The sequence below is a fragment of the Limanda limanda genome, chromosome 9 (assembly GCF_963576545.1).
Source record: "Limanda limanda chromosome 9, fLimLim1.1, whole genome shotgun sequence".
Taxonomy (NCBI): Eukaryota; Metazoa; Chordata; class Actinopteri; order Pleuronectiformes; family Pleuronectidae; genus Limanda; species Limanda limanda.
The window spans coordinates 7,374,586-7,396,831 of record NC_083644.1 but is presented as its reverse complement, the minus strand read 5'-3'; the positions used below and the strand labels follow the sequence as shown (position 1 = coordinate 7,396,831).

Sequence of the window (22,246 nt, the reverse complement as noted above, 5' to 3'; positions counted from 1 at the left end):
AGTGCAGCAACCATGAGGGTGCGAACCCAGTACAACAAGAATCAACTAAGTACAATTAGTTTTATTATTTTATTTTTGAGGATGGTGGCTCAGTCGTCCAGCTGGCAGAGCAGGGCCACGCCGCGCTTGATCCAGTGCTGAGGGAGTTTGACGGTGGGCAGCGTCATGCCGATGACGAAGTTGGTGGAGTGGCCGGTGGTGGAGAGGTTGCCCCTCCTCTCACTGGTCTTGTAGATCGGGCAAATGTAGAGTTTCTCCGGGTCTTCGGTTAACTTTTTAGCTGAGAGACAAGAAAATGATGAGCAACCAATTTATCTTGATTTGAGATTTGAGAGAACGAACGTCTGAATACGTACTGGGCTTGATCCAGATGATAGGCATCGAGTCGAACAGGACTTTGGGAAGCTGCTCATCCAGAACTCCACTGATGATAGAGACACACAACAGTTAAGATTTGTCTTTATGCCGCTCAATTATCATGATAAACGAACTATTATTCTAAATATAAAAAAACGTATGTATGAACCTTTCTTTGTTCCATCGGGCGCCATCCAGAAACAATCCATGGATGTAAACGCCGTCCTCGGGGAACGTGTCGGACTCGGTGATGGGAAGAACCTGAGAGATCATAAAAACATGTCAGTGCCTTCTGAGGAATGAAATGAGAGGTACGAGCGGATCTTTGAGTCCGAGGAGAAACCATCAGTAGGTGTGTGTCATCTAACCTCAAAATCGAAAGTGAGCAGGTCAATGGGGACTTTGTATTTCCTGGCGTAGTTCTGCATAGCCCCGGTAAGGAAGGCCTGTGTGAAGAAGAACCCGGAGAGCCAGAACACGTCGGGTTTGGTGCTTTCGTACCAATCCTGCAGAAACTTCAGCCTTAAGAGAAAGTCAAGGACGTAGCTGCCCAAGGGTTTGAGGCTCGGGTACGAGCGCTTGGCCCACTGCTCTGGGACCTTGCCCACAGCCAGACTGCTGGAAATGCTCTCCAGCTCCGCGTCCATCACCACCAGACCCTTGAGGGCCTTCAGCACGTTCTGTAGACTCCGACGGATCACGACGGCCAGCCTAACGGAGAGAGAGATCAAATAGCAATTAAGTCACGTTTGATAAATGTGTTGTTCTTCGTGAAGTTCTGACACGGAGCTGTTTGAACGTACGTGTTGTAGCGCTCCATCTCCTGGACGAGGACGGTGTTCATGCTCTCGTTGTATTGCACCGGGAACTTGGCCAGAGCCTCCTCCGTGTCAAAGTTACTCGGCAGCTGTGGGGCACAAACATTAACAGGTGTCCGTGAGCATGACCACTAACATGTCGAACAATTTCTACACGAGGAGGACATCGTCTTATTAGCGTTGTCATATCATTCAAACCTTGGTAAGGATATCGTCTGCGATGTCGTAGAGTGCGTTGTCGCCCCCGGAGCTAGCTCCTTTGGAGGCACCACCCTGGGCGAGAAGCAGGGAATCGAACAGCAACTTTGTCCCCTGGAGATCTTTGGAAATGTCCACGTTGTCATGCATCCCGAACACCTCTGGCTGCTGGCCGGATGGAAGGGCCTAGCGCATGGGAATGTGAGGGAAGGTGTCATTTCTCATTTGGCTGGACACTGCAGTATTTGTATTTTAAATTAAATAAAGACATATTTAAATGAATCAAGTGGTTTTACCTGCATGAACGTGATGTAGCCCTTATAGTCCGATGTTGGCGGGGCTTGGTAATTTCCACTAGGGGAGAAAGAGTGGTTAGAGATCTCGATGACATCCTTGTTGTAGAAGTCCGCCAAGATGGTCACCAGGAGGCGCCTGTCCCAGTCGTCTGTCACACGGCCGCCGTAGTTGCACTGCCCGGTCAGATACTGGATGGCCTCGAAGGGCACCTCGTCGTAACCATTCACAAACAGCTGAAACAGAAAGTCATATTCGTTGTAATGGCAGAGACGCTGAATCTCTAAGAGCAGAGGACGGCACATTTACAGATTGTTGAGCCCAATGAAGCAAATTGGATGAGTTGATTTGACGTGAATACCTGTAGCTGCCTGATGCTGATGTGGAGATCGGACTCGTTGAAGCCGTAGGGAATGTTCCAGCCCAGTGGACCGAACTTCTTCCGCTCCTGAACAAGTGCATGGAAGAAGCACAGTCCGTACAGGAGCTTCCCCCAAGTCTGATAGAGAAATCGCAGAGTCAGAGAACAGCCCGATCCTGACACGTTGAATGAGGAAATGCAAAAATCCTGTTGTGTCTATAAAAGGACCCTCAGCTCACCTGGTGCTTCTCGGTATCATTGAAGAACTCGGGGTCAGAAAGAGGATCCGTCTGGTAGGACTGAAGCAGGTTGAGCTTCAGTCCTGTAGGAGGCTCGTTCGTCATCTTCACTCCATTCTGCAGTATGGTCACTGGAAACTGAAACCAGACACAAGGTATTTCTTCAGGACTCCACTCAGATGAGGTCTCTGTATTGCTTCCTAATGTTCAGAATGCAATGCACAGTGCTTTACCTTGGGTGAAGGGTAGCTTGTGAGCCACAGGCGGAAGTCAGGATTGCAAGTTGACTCACAGAAGGCCTCGCAGATTTTCTCAAGAGCGGACATCCAGGAAACCGCCAGATGGCAATTCTGTAAACACACCCACGCCCCCTCCTTCATGGCTGTGGAGATCATCTTAGCCGCGATGGGGCCCTGGCCCTGACCCAGGGAGATGCACTGGAACCTGGACCCATCCATTCCCTTCTGAATGGCAAACTTAATTAAGCCTGTGGAGAGATATTCGGGATTAGCATTAAAATGAAAGCATTCATGATATATTGATGACAATAACTTTGATAAAGTCCGACTTACTGGCCATGGGATCAGCTCCGGGGGACAACACAAACACCAGTGGGATGGTGGCGTTGGAGTCCAGGTAACTCTTACTCAGGTCAAAGGGAGGCGGTTGCACGTATTTCTTCCCCAGCTCGGCGGCCACATACTTGGTCACAGTCGGCACCATCTTGTCCGGACGGAGACACCGAACAATGATCATTTTCTGCAGGCCGTTGAGTTGATCACACCACGGTGCAGGTGGGGGGGTGTTGTGAGGCTCTTTGCTGTCGTAAAGAGTCTTGAAGTCCCCTGGAGTCTTGATGAAGGCGTCACTGTGGAGTAAAGAAGGCCAAGTTTAACTCAGGTGGTCAGACGTCATTCATAATGAACTACAGGACGAAGATAACTAATGAAAAAGAATGGCTCTGCGCTTTGTACCCAAGTCCCTGTAGTCCTGGCAGCTCACTGGCTCGAAGTATCTCATCCCAGCTTTTGTCCTGGAGCCAGCTGGGGTCGGGGTTGGGGATGGTCGTCTGCAGCCCGACTCCTCCAGTCAGCAGGAACATGAAGTCCGAAAACTGAATGTTGTTCTTTTCCCTGAATGCAAATATCAATATGAGACGTCACGTATTTCATTGTCCTACGAGAATCTGGTGTAATTCTGAAATCAAATCTGAACCAGTGTCCCGCGGGACCGTAAACACTTACAGTTGTATGTTGGCGCAGAGGAGGAAGGAGAAGAGGAGCTTGTCCTTCTCAAACAGGGAGCGACACACGTTGCAGTACAGGTTGTAGGTGAAGTGGTTGACCAGGATCTTCAGCCTCTTGGGCAGATCGTTGGACTTTGCACTGATGGAGAAAACACACAACACAAAGAGTTGGAGAGGAACTAATAGTTAACGTCAGGATTCAGAGTTTGTCCTCTGTTGATATTTAAAATGTAGCTTGATCTCTGGTGAATGAGTAAAGGGCTCAGTCAGATATTCTGACAGTACAATTAAACATTCTATTTGTTACTTGTTACGTGTGTACATGGCACATCCGTGTGATTTGAAGCTTGTGTTAACAGTACGTACAGCAGTGAATCACCCACCTGTCTTTGATGGATTTGCCGTAGAGGTTGACGAACCAGTTCAGGGAGTACTGGTACATGGGGTCGATGTTGGTCAGATCGGCCATGCTGAAGAACAGCACAGAGGAATGCTTGGCAATGTCTCGGTAACCCTCCCTGGACGTTGCAATCTCGATCTCCGTCTTCTCTGCGATCTGGGTGGAAATAGTTCAATGTTAGATTACCAGACACATATATGTCATATGTACGTGAACGTAGATTAACACATTGTCGTAAGCACCTTCTGTTTATTGGAGATTTCTTCAGACATGACCTTGGCCGAGTCCAGAATCCGAATGGCACTCTCATCCTCCAGGATGTTTCCCGTAGAAGACTGCAGCGTCTCCAGGATCTGATCCTCGATCTCCTTCAGCTGCCTCTTATTGTCAGCCGACTGCAGGATCAGTGCGTTCCTGGCCTTCTCCAGCTCTGGCCTGTAGGGCAGAAAAACAACAGTCAGATGCAAAGCTCTGCCGACTTGACAAGTAAGTGTTTCAGGCAAATAAAGCCGTACCTCTCCTTGGCCACCACGATGCCCAGCAGCTGGTCCTCCAAGCCCTCTGGGGTGATCATGAAATTCAGCAGGGAAACCTTGGTGGACAGCTCTGGTAGGTAGTGAGGGTTCCTCAGCTTCGTGGTAATGTAGAAAAAGAAGTTGGGGGAGTACTCAATTATACTGTCCCCCAGCTTGAGGCAATCCACACCCCCTATGAGAAAGAAAAATTATTTAACTTTCATTGACTTCAATTAAATGTGATTTCAACTAATGTACACTTTGTCAAATGAGTCTTTGATAAGCCATATCCCATTCCCAGCACCTTGCTTGAAGGTCTGTTTGAGCAGCAGTGGCTCCAGTGACGGGTCCAGCTCCTCTCCAACATTTTCCAGCAGCGCGGGGGTTCCAAACTGAATGCAGTTCTCCAGAGTCCTCATGTAGTCGTCATCGGTCAGCTTGATCACACTCAGGTCGTTGTCTTTCTCGGAGTTCTTGACCCACCGGTTGGCCTGGCCCTGAGGGTCAATCATCAAGGGCCTGCAATAACACATTGAAGAACAAAACACATCTTAGTTTGAACTGTTTTAGCCAAAAACTGAAGATGTGACAAATATGTTTGTTGATTTAAAACTTCAACAAAAACAGACTCACCATCGTCGTGAAGTACTGACGATGACGCCGTTGTCGATGGAGAAGGAGTCACTGGGGAGACCTGCAATGTTCCAGGCCCTGATCTTGATGGGATCTCCCAGGGTCTTACTGAGAGAGAAGTCATCTGATGACGGAATGTTCTTGGCCTAGAGAGAGTTTGAGATGAGAGGAAAATAGATGAGGAACAATTCAAATGTGCAGTCATCTCACTCAAATGGCGTGTTCGTTCAAATAGAGTTAAACTAAAAGAACTACATGACAAACGGAGGTTATACCTGGCAGAGCTCGGTCCACGTCTTGGTGCAGTCCTGCCTGAAGCCAGCGGTAAAAGCCCCGAGGTAGGCGATGACACCAGCTGAGATGAGAACATCTCCAGTCAGGTTGTCGTATGTGTTCTGCAGGTTATCTGCTGCCTCGGACCATCTGGACAGATCAACAGCGTCAGCACAGATTCCAGTCCCTCGAATCAAATTCCCATCATATCAAACTAACTACAATGGCCCTGCGTGGGATTACATTCACGCGAGAAGAACAAAACCTGCTTGACCAAACGTATTTTTCTGTGCATCCTCACCTGGTCTTCTCTCCACCCAGACCACCGATGAGTTTCTCAGCCCTCTCCAACTTCTTGGCACACAAGTCCACTTGCATCTCCAGCTGAGCCTTCTCCTCCGTTTTCTCCTCAAAGGTTTTCGTGAGATCAGCCAAACGGTCCTCGACCTCCTTCAGCTGCCCTCTCTTCTCCTCCAGCAGGGCCATGGTGGCCGACAGCGACCCCTCAGCCTCTGCCAGACTGGCCTTCTTTGGGGCCACTTGCTAAATTCACGGAGAACGATCAAGTGTTGATGCAAACATATATAACCATGGATTTGTTATCAGGACACATTAGAGAGAAAGGTCTGTGCAAATACAGAAACACTCTACCTTCGCCACCCTGTCGTACGTCTCCATTGCTTGTATCCACTTGCACAACCCCTCTGCTGCAGAGGAAGCCTTTGCCACTTTAGCTGGATCAAAGCCAGACTGAACCATGTACTCATTACGGATCGTTAGCATCACAGCAACCTGCGATGAAGAGATGAGCGGAGTTGGTCAGGACAGAACAAGAGAATATAATTACATTGATTATAGATCCTATTTAACAGGGATGTCGTTTTTCTGACACTCACAGGAATGTTGTCTTTGTCATACTCCTTCAGATCTCGTAGGAAGTTCATGTCCCCCAGAAGCTTCTTGCTTGGACCCCAGTAATCAAAAACCTAGAAAATAAAATGAGACATGTTTTTAAATGCTTCCGTTATGAGTAGATTCTGAAAATAATACGGGATATTTCCGACATAAATCTGACCATTTTTCCACTCCCAGATGGATCCGGTATCCTGTCCGGCTTCGATTCCAGCATCACACACACGGCTGCCATCACCAGCTTCACCCCTGGGGGGGGATTTTTCATCGACTTCACGATCGTGACATCGGAGGGCTGAAATGAAAAGAAGCAACAACTTTAGCTTAAAAAACGCTCTGTGCATCAGCAGCTGTCTGAGCCAGCTAAACGTGTGGTCGAAGGGTTTCTTACTTTCAAAGTGTTGAGGGCCGCGACGGAAGCTTTCAGGGCGGGGATGGCCTCGGCCAAGTCGCTCTCACAATCATCCTTCAGAGCCTGAGCTACGCTGGCTTTTATAGTTGCCGCCTCCTCATCAACACGGACCACTTTGCTTATGCCCTCTACCTCCACAGACTCCTTCTCAATCACCTGTAAGTGGTCATATTTAGCATTATAACATGATATCATCAGATATTTACATTCCATATATAATCCCGGTGAATTCTGCTAAAAAAAGATGCGATTTCTTCACCTTCATCATTTTGGCGTTGTCTATCTTTGCCACCTCCAGCTTCGGCTGTAGGTCCACCAGCTCCTTCTTCATCGCACCCACCTACAAGGAAACATCGTTCTCATCAGGTTTGACAAAGGCGTGCAAAATCTTGAAATTAAAATAAAAAGGATAATAAAACAACACGGTAAAAGTGGGGCTGCATTTACCTGATCCTCAGCAAAGGCCAGTTTAGCCAGACCGTTGACATATCTCTGTTTGGCTCCCATGACAGCCTCTCGCTTCTGAGTGAGGAGCTGACGGAAAGCCGCGAGCAGCTCCAGGTAGGAAGTGGGCGTCACATAATTATGACGGCCAAGCTCAGAGAGGAACCTTCACAGGAAACAACAGTGTGAAGTTCAGTACGTCTAATTTACTTTTAACGCTCATTTAAATCTGATCTATAACAAACCACACGTCATACCTGGTTGACAGCTCTATGGCCGAGGTGTGGAAGGATTTGCAGATGGGGATGACGTCCTGCCTCTCTTTCTCAGTCATCCCCACTGACTCCAGGAAGGAGTTGGCCACACGCTCCAGAGCCTCCTCAGGCCACGGCTGTCAGGGCAGAGAGGAGAAGATTCAGAGTGGGAACAAACACAGACGATGCAAACACAGACTGCAGACACTGATAGGAACAGAGTCAACGATGAACCTTCAGTCACATCTCATATTCCACTCCTGGCCATGTAGTACCTGGAACCAGTCGATGGTGCAGCAGTTGATGAGAGATGGAAACTGGCGCAGGCGAGTTCGAAAGGCATCTCCAATGGGACTGAAAGCCACGATAATGTGCAGGTTCTCTTTACAGCGGGACACGAAGAACGCAAATAGAGCCAGAGGGCTCAACTCCAGCTTCTTATTCCCACCCTCGGCAAGGGGACGCAGTGTCTGGAGAAGGGAGATGAAGAACGTGAGCAAGTGAGGTATGTCATATACAAATGGATAGGACTTCTACTCAAAGTGTAAACTGTTCTTTTAAGTGCTATTACAACCAACCTCGATAATCTCTTGCTTCTCGTCCATGGCGAACATATTGGGCACCTCTCCTGTGTTCAGGACACTGTCCAAGTCCTCCAGAAAAGCCTCTTCCTTGATCTGAGTGTCAGTTAGCAGGAACACCGTCTTCTGCCCCTTGAGCCCAGCATTTTTCAGCAGCATCTGTATTACAAGGACATTTCATGTTGAAACTCTTCAACAAAAAATGCATGAGAATAAAAGAAAACTTTTCAAAACAATTAACGCCCACCTTCAGATCATCCCTCCAATCCGCCATGCTGTAGTTCTTTGTAATCTCAGGCTGGAACAGGGTCATATGGGCCATGGACCCAGCCAGGCGTGTGATGGACTGCCGCCCGCTGCCTCCCACTCCCACGAGCAAGGCATTGCCTCCTGGCTGCTTCAGCACGCGGCTGATGCGGGACAGATGCTCCAGGAGGTAGCTACATAAAACAGAAATTTGTTTAAAAGGTACAATTCACATGCAAAGTGACTTGAACATTAATAAACTGATCTGTTTAACATAACGATCAAGTCGATGAAAAGCCCAAGACCAAGGTATTCTTTTCTGTGCTGCTGTTTACCGGAAGATGACGAGGTCCATGTGGTTCTTGTGAGTCTGGTTGTACTCGAGGAGACACGACACCACCACCTGAGAGAAGTCCTCCATCGAGGGCACCTCAGAGTACATGCGCTCATCATCCTCCAGGTCAGGCTGCATGTAGTCGCCAAACATAAGGTTGCTCATGTCCTCCTCAACCAGCTGAAAACATTTGATGGCACGGATTAGTAAAAGTCAGTTTTGTAAAAGTAAAGCACATATAAAGTTATAAATGTTCCATATGTCAGGCAGAAAGAAGTGACGGCTTCCTTCATTCACAAACCTGGTAAAACACAGTAACAAAGTGTAACTTACTTCACTTCCTTGCTTCAGGTTATCAAACACCTGACCAAAATCCTCGCTGAAGTGATCGTTGAGGATGTTGTTCATCAGCTGGTAGAGCCAAGCTCGATCTTTGTTGTCCACCAGCCGGTCGTAGTAGACCCGGAAGACCTCGTGGACAAACAAGCTTATCATAGTGTTTTTGTTCTGCAGAGACTCCTTCCTCAGCAGCAGGCAGCCTTGGATGACGCGTGAGAAGTCCCGCAGGTTGAACGTGTAGTGAGACTTGGCTGGAGTTGGAAGCAGGTTTTCCATGGCTTTCTTATACACCTTTGGGATATTGAAAGTAATTTATACGGTCAGACAACTAGAGACAAGCTGTTTGCTCCGAGATTTTATCAAAGCTGTTCACACGATGTTAAAGTTCCAGTGAGTAGAATTTAGTGACATCTAGTGGTGAAGGTCATATTGCAGCTGACCTCTCACCTTCCCCTCCCCTTCGAAACATGAAAAGAAACCTGTGGTAACCTTCAGTTGTCATAAAAACTCAAAAGGTGTTGAGTTCGTCCAGTTTGGGCTACTGTCAAAAACATGGCTGCCTCTGTATGGAGGATCCGCTCCTGATGTAAATAAAAGTATCTAAATATAAAGGACCCATTCTAGGGTAAAGAAAGCAACAATTTGTACAATTTATATAAAACACACTAATGAAAACATCACCCTTTCACCTCAATGTGAACAATGAACCTTTAAGCTCACTCACCTCCATGGTAGCCGTCACTATTTTGGTGCCAATACTGAAACAGTCAGACGGGAATTCGTTGTTTTTCAGATAGAAGGACATCACATTGGAAAAGATGCGAACCATGGTGTCATCGCTGAAGGCGTTGATGCCAAAAATGTTGAAGTGTCGCAGGAAGCGAGCCGTCACCGCGTTCCTCCCGCCACCAGGGGGGCCCATACAGCACAAGAGCTGGAGGTCGACGAGCGCGATGTGGGTGGTTTCCTTCAGATCGTACCTAACGGAGCATAACAGGCGTAAAATAAACAATGGTTTGGAGCAACAAAACTGAAACTGGTCTCTAATGGTGGATGTTTCATACCAGTTTTCGTGATCCATGTACTGTCGAAGAAGCTCCACAGGAGGCTGCGCTCCAAACGTCTCCAGAGCAGGCATGCTCATGTCATCCACAAAGATCACACACTTCTTTCCCACTGGGGGCCCGTACACTCCCTTCTTCCTCTTGTCCAACCTGGACATGATGATATGCTGGACACACAAACGCAATGAAGGTTTGAAAGTTTGAAAAAACAATCCTGTGATTAATAAAGCACCCAACACAATTGATATAATTTTGTAGTCGTCATCGAAACAATCCCTCAATGAAACCTACTGTCATCAAAATGCTCACCTGGGTTTGGTTCGCGCTTGTACGGGTTGAAAAGTTGATGAAGAAGGGTACAAAGCGATCTCTGTCCAGGTGGTTCATCAGTTTCTCCTTCACATACACTGACTTCCCGGTACCGGTAGGACCAACAAACAGGGAGGGTCTGAGCAGAGGCATGTTAAAACAAATGTTACATTAAATCAATTCAGGTCAAAATGAAATGAGATAGTATATTCGGCACAGATACATTCACAACTATTGATATTAATGAAGCATCATTGATAGCGACAGTACTTACACTCCATTGGTGATGCAGTGGTCCATAAGGTAGGTGTAGCGAGCCGTGTCGATGGTGGGAACGATGATGTCTTGCACTTTGGTCTTTTTGTCCCCCAGCTCGATGTTCCTGATGGTGTCATTCCAATGAACCCATCGTCCTTTTCTTTTGAACTGAATTAGAGATAAGTGGTTGTTATTTGTTGTGCGAGTGAACAAAGGCAACTACACTTGTACAACTCCTGTTTGAAGTGTTGTTTAAAACACTTCATCCACTGATTTGAACTCAACACATCTGAAAATACCTCATAGAAGTAGTCATAGGCCGTGCCCTCCGCATCCATTAGACACTCCCATTTCCCCACAGCTTCCGGGACTGGGAATTCCTCGGATTTTCCTGAGAGGATCGTCATTAAGAACTCACTGAAAACCCCTTGGCTGGCTGTATCACAGCTGCCGCCCACTGACCAGGTCAAGGCGAAGGTAAAAGCAGCCTGGTATCGTAAAGAATGAGAAACAAATACAACTTCAACAAAAACAATAAAACCTTTGCATGGGACTTTACATGGTGCAATTCCTTCCAATGCAAGTGTTTTATTTAAGGTTATGAGATGATGAATGATCGAGATCTTTTACCATGATCCAGGTGCGAATGTGCTCATCCGCAGAATCACTCTCGATAGGATCAGTGAGCAGCATCTCAAACAGTCGAAACAAGGACACCACAGTGTTGCTGTCGCTGGTGGGAACAACCTCCTGGAAACACAAACATTATCAGGCATGAGAGAACGCTTCTTATACATATGGAAATAAAAGTAAAAAGCTTGATCTTCTACAGATATTTGTGTCGGGATTGTTTCGGGGGCCTGGGGTCACTCACCCTGCAGAGCTTGCGCAGCGTCCTGTGGGCAGGCGGCACGAGCCAATAGAAGAGCTCCATCGTCAGCGAGCGGTTGTCCTTGCTCTGCAGAATTTCAGGAAGTGTATTCATCCAGGAGATGACCAACGGCTCCCAGCCCAACTGAGATGGCTCCATGTAGATCATACCACACCGACTGACTGTGGCAGGCTGCAGTGACACAAAGAAGATCCAATTAGATCGGATAAGACAACAGAGCCAAACTGGGCTCATGTTTGTGATTCTGTAGCGATGCACCAGCAGCTGTTGAGCTTCTAACTTACTGAGGCCTGTGATAGATCCATTGCCTCAAATATTAGATTCATCTGATTGGACATCTGGATGATCTCGCCACTCATCAGGCACAACTGGGGAGGAAGAGCAGAGCAATACAAATATTAGTCGTACCGTGAAAACGAATGAGAATCGCTCCACTAAGAAATGCTAAATGGTCTAAATGGTTTCCCTATGTCTTACTTTACCTTCTTGTTGTCATCCAGCACGGTGTTCATGCTCTCAATCCACAGTGTATCTATGGGACCGTCAAACACCACCCACTTGCGGTCCGGTGTCTCGGATGCTGAGAACTCACGAAATGTGTTGGCTACAATCCCGTCCGTCCACTTGAAGTGAGAGAGAAGATTAAAGGGAAAAGGTTACAAGGAGAAATGGGACGCCTGCAGGATCACACCAATACTGTGAAAACCAGAGAATCAAGAGGATCCAAGTCACAGGCCAACTACCTCATGGGAAACTGGGTCAAACTGTCCAAAGAGCTGCCCCATGGTGATGGACTTTGGGTTCACTGTCCTGAAGATGACTTTCTCCTCCTCGGCCCCTCTCTTATTCAAGAGAGTCAGAGTGTCAGCTAGCACGTGCAGCACTTTGGTCTTTCCGGAAAAGGGCTCACCCACCAGCATGAATCTGAAATATAAAAAAGGAACATTTTCATGCAAAATTGTATTCCGGGAAACAAATTTCAAAAATGTTATACTGTGAAAAAGTGAAATGTAACATACCCGTGCCTGACGATCATCATCTCATAGGTCTGAATCAACTTCGTTAGGAAGAAGTCTGTTTGCTGGAGGTTGCGTTTTACACAAATATCTCCAACAGCCTCCAGGAACAGCTGCAAAAGGTACAGAAAAACATTTTAATATACAACACAACATGAAAACACATAAACACAACATACAGTAGGCTTGTTTGAAGGATGCATCTGACCTTATAGTCCGCCTCGGGGAGGATGATGCCGGGAAACAAGTCACTGAGGATGCCGTTGAAGAGCGGAATATCATGGGCGAGAAACTTGGGCTCATTAACATCCTTGACGGACCTGAGGAGCTGAGCGACAAGACATGAAAGTGAAAGGGTCAGAAACAGCCAAGAAACCAACAAACCCCCCAAAAGTGTCCAAATAGGAAACTGTGTCAAATGTTGAGAAAATGTATGGATTCAATACCAGTATGTCCTCGTTCTCATCCGGAAAGCTTAGCTTGAGGTTTCCTGCAGCCACGAGTACGGCTTTGACAGCTCTCATACCATAATCATAATGAAACTGGGACGAAAGCTGCTCCGAACAGAGTCTGTAGGTCATCACTATCTTCACCGACAGTGGTTTGGCATTGAGGAAGCCGTATGAGTACAGGGAGATCTCCGCAATCAGGGCGTAGTTGGGGACCATCATGGCGACCGTTCGGAACAACACCTGCAAGCAGAAGAGACCGAAATGTCGGAGAGTTGCATATTTCCTGAATATTAAGAAACATATTAATGAAGATGTTTAAAAGCTTAGTCATCAGAATTTGATGTCTGGTCAAATATTGATTATCCCTGGTAACGGACCTTGAGATTGTCTGGGAGCTCTGAACGTCCTGCATAGCCAGGGTTCATCGTGATGGACACAAAGCAGTTGGGGTTGAGCTTGAGTATGGTACCCTCAAAGTCAAACTCCTCCAGGTTCTGCCCCACAGCCCTTTGGATGGAGAGAACCTGCTGGGCCACCACAGACAGCACCTCCAGCTCGATACGGTTGAACTCATCAAAGCAGGCCCACGCACCAGATGAGGCGAGACCCTTGAAAAACTGGGAGATATCGCAGAAATCATGTTAAAAAACCTTTCCCATTCGTAACAATGGCATAATGAATATGAATCTACAGTTTGCTGCTGATATTACTTTTCCCATAGCGATGTAATCCAGACCGTCCGAACAGTTGAAGACTACGCACTGCACGGCGAGAGCTTTGGCGAGATCTTTGGTGGTTTCGGTCTTTCCTGTTCCTGCCGGACCCTCGGGTGCACCGCCCAAATTCAGGAAGAAAGCTCCGATCTGAAACAAAGGTAAAGCATGGAATTTAACACTCAATGCTGAAAGTGGGCTCACACCCAAGGAGATTATTTGTTTGCCGTTTTACCAGCGTTCGGTAGCATCTGTCCGTCAGAGGGGTGATGACCAGACGGGGTGAGTTCCCCAAGTACTCGTAGGCATATTTCACATCACAGTTGATGATGCGAACACGAACGTTATCGTTATTCCAGTAGTAACGCAGCTGGGCGAGCCACTGGAAGTCAGTTTCATTTGATACGCCTGTTAAAAGATGGTCAATGTAAATTAGTTTTTGGAGTAGTTATCTGGTTGCGGTTTCTGGGCGCCATTGTGGGTGCTGGAGCTAAGCTCTGTGAAACTTATCAGCTCTGAATGTTGTGCTGTTAGGTACCTTTCTCGATCAGCTCCATGACCACATCCCGAGCGTGGACATCAATCGTGACCAGTGCTCCCAACGTGGTCCTAGTTTGTTTGGCCAGTTTCCCCCGCACCAGCTGCACGACATCCATCAGCTGCACCCTGAGTTGCTCGTAGTACTCCTCCAACACCTACATGGATCACAATCACCGTTACTGTCTCATCTCCACTTTGACACTATTAAGGCGCCATGATAATCTAGAGAACTAGTCAATCAAATGCCACTGCTCCTACGCCACAAAGGATTTTTCCGAAAATGAAATTTTGCTGTAATTGTTGGTATTTGAAAAACTTCAGGCGTTAAAACTTACATTTTTGAAGATAGCCTCATGCACCTCCGTAGTCCAGAAAATCTGGGAGGTGGCGAGCACCACTTGCCCAGGCCATTCCTTCACCCACTGGTTCCTCTCAGTTTCAGCATAGGCCTGTTAATACGACCACGTGTTTAGCATGTTTAGCACTCAGCTGTCGCTCACTATTACAGTTGACAAATCAAGATAGTGTAAGAGGGATCTCACCAGTCTGGACTGGGCCACTTGGTCCCTGACACTTTGAATCATCATATCTTCCACCTGCAACAACCACTTCTCCACAGCTCCTTTGGCATCTGACGTGGAAATATTCCGGATGAGCTGCACACGCTCCCCCTCACTGCTGTACATTGCCTGGATATCCAGATTGGAAAGGAAGTCCAGCTTGGAAATGCCCTCAAAGCACTTCTTGAGATGGGGCTGCACCCGCAGAGGGTCTTTGGTCTCAGACAGGATCTCCAGCATTTCATCGTTGGACAGAAAGAAGAACCTGGATGCGACATGGATAACAATCAAATCTAATCTGTGACATGAACAAAGATTTGGATAAGAGGATACAATGCAGAAACATTTTGTTTACCGTGGGAAGAAGAGACGTTTCTTCTCCAGATAGGCATTCAGTCCTTTCATGATGACTTCCAGTTGGTTGTTGGACTCTATCAGTTTTTCTAGCAAACCAGGCATTGAAGTTGCTGGCACAACCTTTTATTAAAAAAATCAGAGGTTAGCTGAAGCATTGTATCTTTCAGGTTTTCTCTCTTTTTTTCGTTTAATGACCATTAACAACGGATTTGACAAGTACCTTAGAATTCTTAACGCAGTGCTTCATGATTTCTTTCCAGGTTTTGTCCACAATTTGGAAAAGTTTTCCCTCCTTTGGAATCTGCTGCATGATATCCTCAGAGGAGAAGATGGGCTCCAGGTAGAGCCACGAGCTCTGTACATTCAGCCACTCGTCCAGGGTCTCCTGGATGTGAAGCAGGCCTGTCTCCCATTCCTGAGGTAAAACAAGAGTTAAAGGACTGAATACACAGAGGTGAATTCAAAATACACCTGCCAGGTAGAACCCCAATGCAATCTGAGCCTTTGTTTAGTATCTATACACATTCCCTTAAACATTAGGCAAACCTTGATCTCCTCCTCAATGGGCTTGATGAAAGGCGAGCCCCTCATCGTCTGAGTCTTCACAATCTGGTCGTCTAGAGTTGTCTGAATTTCATCCCAGGCAAACAGGATGGATATTCCCGTCTCCCTGTACGGTTGGTGGTTGAAAGAAATGTCGTCCCAAACGCATGACATGGCTTGCACCGCCTTCTCCAAGGAGAATTCCTGTTGAGACACAAATAGTGTGAGCACAGTCAACACGTAGATACACTAATGAGGTTTTAACAAAATGACTGGAAAGCTTCAAGCTCCTTACTTTGGTAGCAGCAGCACTGATAACCTCAAACTTCGCCAGGTGAGGACCCAGGTTCTGTTTGAGGACGTTGCGCAGTTTCGTACGAGGGTCGGGGGTGAGGTCGGCCCCAAAGATTTCTGACATCTGCTTCCAGTGGCGGCCTCTGATGCCTGGATTGCACAAGGTGGTCACCAAGGGGACGTGCTCCTGTTGACACGAGCACAATCCACTGATTATTATGGCATCAGGACTTCAAGACACGAGATTTCATTCACTGGAAGACTTGATGACATCAATGAGCCGCTAAGTTTAATACAATACCTTGAACATTTTGATCTGTTCCAATACAGTGGCGCAGAAAAGTTCCGTGGGAGATTCCTCCTGCTTCGGTTGTGCACTAGCCTTTTTGTCCTTCTTCTCGGCCTCTTGCTTGAGCTCTCTCTGTTTTTTTTGGAACTTCTTCAGCATCTTGTAGATCTCCCTGTAGAACTCATCCATCTCTACCTCCATGCTCTGCCCATCGAGCTCTGTGAAGATTCCATCCATCCAGCTATTCACAAAGAGGATAACAGGTTATCAGGGTTTATCTATAAATATAGACATATATATATATATATATACAAACACATGTATCAAACTGAAAATAAACCTTTTCTCTGTGTCCTGCCACTTCTGTGCAAGTTCAAACAGCCTGTGGTACGTTGTAATGTTCTCTCTCATGATATCAAGCTCCGGGAAAGTTACGAGTTCCAATTCATAGACGGCCTCCTCCCTGTTGAGGGAGTCGATATTCCTCTCAGTCTCGTGGAGAAGTTCCCGAACCTTATGCACATCGGTCACATACTACCAGACAAAAAGGACAAGACAGTTAATTATTTATACAAACAACAGAAAGAGATCAAAACTAAATTGAATAAATTAATTAATGAAAAGGTTCTGACCCCCAAAAAACTAAATAGAATAAAACAAAGTGGAAAACGGAACATTTCTAATTAATTTCAATCATTTTCTTTTCATTCATTTTGTCATAATTTTGTCATTTTTGTCCCTTCCAGTAATTTCAGGCCTTGTTATTACATTTTTTTAATGTGCTTGTTTTTGGATAGAGTGAGATGAGAAGATCCAGCAGCATATTTCCCGTACAGATATGAGAGTGATATATTTTCTCATCTAACGCAAGACAGCAAATACGTGTATATCCCAAAATTATTATCTATTGAGGTGATCCGAAAGCACCAATGACACTGTACCTCAATCGTCCGCTCCAGCTCGGAGTAATATTGGATGTCGTCGACTCTGATTTCCAGCTTCCGCAGCTGTGTGGATATTGCCTGTCTTTTGGCGAATAGCTCTTCCACTCCTTTCTTCTTGGACGTGAAGAGGATCTGGAAAATAACATAGAGGCCCAGGATTAGGTCATCCTCATAAGAAAGCATAAAAAAAATCAAGAACATCGTTGATATAAAGTTAAAGGCCGACACACGGGCACTTACATCCTCATTGAGTTCTAAGACGTGCTGGATTTTCTCTGGCCACCTTATGAGAATGCTATTATGGACCAGATCCTCATTGTCAAAGATTGCGTAATCAAAGAGCATCATCATATTGAAGCGGGCGTCCTGTCAAAATACAAAGTGGTAGGGATTGGTGTTAGACCCAGTATACAATAACTGCAATCCATATATTATCTTGTAATATAATTTGTACAAGTATGTATCATTAGGTTACTTACATCAACTTTTTTTTCCAGTTGTGCAACACCCTTTGTTTTTATGAAATCGATGAACTCAATCATCTGAGCTATATCATCTGTCGTCTTGGGAATAATCATAGCTTTCTCTTTTATCTTTTCAAATTCAGAACAGATCCTTCGAATGGAAACAGAAAGTATTAAATATACGTCAAAATGTCAACGTTTAAAAACACAGAGTGAGGGTTTAATGTGAAAGTTACAAGAAGTGACTCACTGTCGACTCTGCTTGCGGTAGTTGCTGAGCATCATCTGTCGAAGTATCTCAGCGTAGCTTTTGGCTTTGCTGGCGAGCCCGTTCCTCAGCTCTTCACAGTTCAGATAGACCAGTGAGATGTTAACTTCTTTTGGCAAGTTCAGAATCTCATACTGCAGAGCATGAAAATCCTCTATCCGCTGTTAAAAGGGCGATGAAATCAAACATTGACATTCATCCGGAAAACTGACAGCACGGCAGGTTTAGGTACATAAGCAGCACGAATTGGATATTATTATCCGTTACCTTGTTGTACTCGCCAAAAGAGTGTTGCTCCTCCATGAACTTCTCCACATCCGCCTCTGCAGTTCCATTGACGAGCCAGGCGTACTTTTCAACTGCAAAATAAAGCACCAGTTAGCACCGAAGGGACTTAAGATCAGTGGATGACCTCAATGATGGTTGATGGATGGAGACTTTGAAACATTACCATAGCTATTGAGATATTTCTCAGGATCCTTCACATTCCTGCACACACACGCCTTTAGTATATCTCGAGCCCAGGCTTGGATGGGCGCAGGCACTTCAGCATCAACAAATGAAGGCCTGTCGTCTACAATCCATGACTGGATCGTCGGGACTCTCTGTGGATCGTTATCACACATTTCAGCACTAGCTTAGCACACATGTATATCATCGGTAGCTCTAAACACAATAACATGACATCACATTGTGTTTTGAGTGGCTATCACACGTGAGCTCACCTGCAATGTACTTGTGATGGATTTCAAAATCCCCAAAACATAGTCTTCCAGATCTTGTGAGGGGGGGTACATTTCAATCTTTTCATTATCAAGTGTCAAGGCCAGACTGAAGATGGGCAAGAGGTGTTCGTTTCTTGGCTTAAACAGCTCGGCAAGCTCCTCTACGTTTCTCTGGAGCATGGCTTTCATCTTGGAGTTAACATGGGAAAGAAATATCCATTAGGTCAAAATGCGTGATCAAAGAAACATACATCGAAAGAGCACAGCAGTCAATCCTAATAATGGCCAGTTTGTAATCTGCAGCTTGTACAAATCTATCTCAATACAGCAGGCTATATGTTTGCATTATTGACACTATGGGATGAGATTCATTTTACAATAGACAGAAAACTTTCTACATTTCAATTCAAGGGAGTTGGCTTATGATGTGAGTATTGTTTGCAATAATAAAATGAAATAATCCTGCTTTAAATCCTTTAAATCGGACTCTTCTCAAATCGAAAACCAGTCTTAAAGCAGCGTTACCTGGTTGGAGATGAGGGTGGAGGCACAGTTATAGAAGGATTCCAATGCATCTGAAATGTGATCCACAACTTCTTTCCTGGTAAGTAGGTGGATGACATTCTGATACCAGACATTCATGATATGCTCCTCTGTTCTTCTACACCCCTCCGACATTTTTTCCTGTAGAGTGCCATAGTTCACGGGTCCGGCATGCCTGAACCAGCAGAAGCCAAAAGGAAATCAGAAAATGAGAAAAGCTTCCCATGAAACATCCCAGTAATCTGCTTATTCTAGCAGATCCATTTTAGCATTCGTGTCGTCTTTTCTTACCGGCATCCTGGAAGATCGATCAGGACCAGCGTCAAAAATGTCATGTTGCCCAAATCCGAAATTGCCCGGAGGACCGGATGAGAAACGTGCAAGTTACTTTCCATCAACTGGCAGTTTCTGATAAACGTCTTGTGCCAAGTGTGGGAGGCAAGAGAAGCGCTGGAAAAAAATTGGAAAATATATTTTACAAAAAGGTGTGAAAATCTACAACTACTGTTTGGTTATTCTGTTCATTTCTGGACGTTAAATACTCACTTTTCGCGGGGAGCTTCCTGCTCTTCTGAGCAAAGCGTCTTATCTGGATTCTTTATTGTCGAGTCGACTAAAGGGAGAGAATATGGCATAATGAGACATGATTCACTTGTACCCTGCACATGTACACTACACACAGGCTGTAGCCTACATTAACAAACAATAGGCAATACCGCTGTGTGTGATCAGAGCAATGCTGAAGTTGTTGCAGAGTTCCGTGTAGAGCTCCTTCAGCTGTTTCTTTGACTGAGCATTCTCTTTCAGCTGCTGCGGGATTCTGTCACCGACCGAGTCCAGCCACTCTTGTGGGATGGGAGCGACCGGGCACTTCTCCACTCGCTGCTTCAGGAGCTCATAGATCCTCTGCAAATGGGACCGAAATATAATAAGAGAGGCGTGATATACATCAAAGTAAATAAGGACATAGATGTAAATAAATAGAGACATAAATACAAATACATTTTATTGAGATGAGAGATTGTTGTCTCTTGGAAGGTCAAATTTAGAACTAAAAAGAAAACTCACCCTTTCCTTCCCCCTCTCAGTACGCCACTGTAAAGCAAGTAGAGAATAAAACATTGTTATTAACCAATATTTAACCAATATTTGTATATTAATTAATATTGGGATTATGGATATGTAGTTGGATCACTGTCATACAGGAGGTAAAAACGATGGCTCTGATTGCACCCTCCCTAGCTGCATGCGCGTTGATGCCTTGTTCCTTGTGATCCTTTCTTCAGCATCCATTTCTCGAGAAAACCTGCAATAATTCAATCAACAAAGTGTGAACACAGTGTAAACACAGAAGCCAACACAATTATTTAACCCTGAAGATATGAGTGGGGCACTGATAAAGAAAAAAATCCTACAATAATTCCTGGTGTTCCTCTAGTTGCTCCTGTTTCAGTCGGCTTTGTTGAGTAAGTATCCAATTTTTTAACACCTGCGTTGCTGCCTCCACCTGGTCGACCTCACTGAGGTGAGAAATATATGGCAAAGGGATACTGAAAAAAGCCAAAAGAGGAGGAGAAAGAGTTTTAGGTCGGGTTATAGCTGTTGTACATTAAAGCTCGGTTGATTTCCACTTGGTGAGACAGCTGAACTGACACTTTACTGTGGGGTACTGACAGAGACGAACTTACTATGGGTCGAGTGGTACCATCTTTTTTCTGAGCGGAAAGCCATCAACCTTTGGACGGAATGGGTCCTTTGGTGTCCCCTTTGGTTTAACTGTTTTAGCATCCTCCGCAAACATAGCCTTCTTTGGCCGAGGCCCACTGAAAAGACCCAGAAGAGGAGGGGAAAGAGATTTAGGTCAGGTTATGGCCGTTGTACGTTAAAGCCAGGTTGATTTCCACCTGGTGAATCAATTGAACTGTCACTTTACTGTGGGGTTACTGACAAAGACAAACTTACGATGTGTCGAGGTTTTTCTTCTGATCGCTGAGCCGCATGACCCCAAGCTGGGGAAGGACCTGTTCCTTTGTGGTCCCCTTCGGTTTAGATGTTTTAGTAACCTCAGCACCGAGAGACCTCTTTTGCAAAGGGACTCTGAAAAACAACAGAAGAGGAGGGGAAAGAGATTTAGGTCGGGTTATGGCTATTGTACGTTAATGCGAGGTTGATTTCCTCTTTGTGAGACAATTGAACCGTCACTTTACTGTGGGGTGCTGACAATGACAAACTTACGATTCGTTGACGGATTCCACCTTTCTTTTGAGCTGAAAGACCTGAACCGGGGGAAGGACTGGCTCCTTCGGTGCCCCCTTCGGTCTAACTGTTTTAGAAACCTCACGAGAGATCTTTGACAAAGCCCGCCTGAAAAGAAGCAGAAGTGGAGGGGTAAGAGATTTAGGTTGGGTTATGGCTGTTGAACGTTAATGCTTGATGGATTTCCACTTGGTGAATCAATTGAACTGTGAAGTGTATTCTGGTCGGCCGAGAGGTTGATGTGATTGTAAAAGCTGATGGTGAAGGAAAGGAACACGGACCCAGTACCTACAAGTATAATGATGTTTATTACACAAAGTAGTACAGGGCAGGACGAGCTCTAGAACTCGGAGAAATCACCCAGGCCAAAGAGTGAAAATCTGTCTTCTCCCTGCAGGGCAAGAAGTTTTATAGGAGGGAGGTGGGACCCCAAACCTAGAGATAACATGACATCACACAACAGGGCCATCAGCCCAAATAAGGAGGTGTTTTGCAAATAAAGATGAAAATGCAATTGTCATGGACCTTCCCTTTACCCCCATCCATTTGCTGGTCAGAGGTCATTCCCTAAGTCAAAGGTCTTTCCAAAGAGGGACAGACCTGCTTGAATAAACACCTGGAGGACTTAAACACATGCTAAATCATTTACTCTAGTGAATACACGACAACTGTCACTTTACTGTGGGGTGCTGACAAAGACAAACTTACGATGAGCTGAGGCTTTCCTTCTGTTCCATGAGCTGCAAAACCGCGACCGCGGGCAGGACCGGGTCCTTCTGCGGAGCCCCTACATGCCGTGACATCTCTTTCATCATTGTGGCGCTAACTCTGACAAAAACTGTTCCTGGAGTTAATCAGACATGAGATCAAAATTTAAAATAAAGAGTTTGAGATAGTATATGT

General features: G+C 45.8%; 1 protein-coding gene across 1 annotated transcript; it reads right to left on the bottom strand.

Annotated features, from left to right (window-relative positions):
• Nucleotides 1-89: 89 nt before the first annotated feature.
• LOC133010583 (dynein axonemal heavy chain 12-like) lies at nucleotides 90-22,158 on the bottom strand. Its single transcript, XM_061078176.1, has 72 exons — nucleotides 22,052-22,158; nucleotides 21,323-21,451; nucleotides 21,050-21,184; nucleotides 20,321-20,393; nucleotides 19,804-19,993; nucleotides 19,634-19,700; nucleotides 19,379-19,537; nucleotides 19,070-19,262; nucleotides 18,545-18,733; nucleotides 18,271-18,424; nucleotides 18,087-18,178; nucleotides 17,802-17,980; nucleotides 17,567-17,702; nucleotides 17,328-17,453; nucleotides 17,085-17,219; nucleotides 16,484-16,677; nucleotides 16,156-16,384; nucleotides 15,856-16,041; nucleotides 15,564-15,764; nucleotides 15,238-15,432; nucleotides 15,016-15,137; nucleotides 14,643-14,925; nucleotides 14,436-14,549; nucleotides 14,099-14,243; nucleotides 13,796-13,968; nucleotides 13,558-13,710; nucleotides 13,225-13,464; nucleotides 12,842-13,087; nucleotides 12,604-12,723; nucleotides 12,399-12,508; nucleotides 12,123-12,303; nucleotides 11,862-12,002; nucleotides 11,664-11,747; nucleotides 11,362-11,550; nucleotides 11,118-11,237; nucleotides 10,787-10,975; nucleotides 10,504-10,655; nucleotides 10,230-10,368; nucleotides 9,921-10,087; nucleotides 9,581-9,836; nucleotides 8,851-9,147; nucleotides 8,519-8,697; nucleotides 8,185-8,377; nucleotides 7,935-8,096; nucleotides 7,632-7,826; nucleotides 7,360-7,493; nucleotides 7,106-7,268; nucleotides 6,918-6,998; nucleotides 6,638-6,814; nucleotides 6,410-6,541; nucleotides 6,231-6,320; nucleotides 5,986-6,126; nucleotides 5,636-5,877; nucleotides 5,337-5,484; nucleotides 5,062-5,207; nucleotides 4,733-4,947; nucleotides 4,429-4,621; nucleotides 4,156-4,348; nucleotides 3,897-4,069; nucleotides 3,512-3,652; nucleotides 3,242-3,400; nucleotides 2,840-3,135; nucleotides 2,501-2,754; nucleotides 2,268-2,405; nucleotides 2,029-2,166; nucleotides 1,670-1,903; nucleotides 1,374-1,559; nucleotides 1,161-1,264; nucleotides 726-1,068; nucleotides 527-618; nucleotides 357-424; nucleotides 90-280 (listed from the first exon to the last, which is right to left on the bottom strand). Exons 1-72 carry the CDS (start codon nucleotides 22,156-22,158, stop codon nucleotides 90-92), a joined length of 11,991 nt encoding a protein of 3,996 aa, XP_060934159.1.
• Nucleotides 22,159-22,246: the final 88 nt, after the last annotated feature.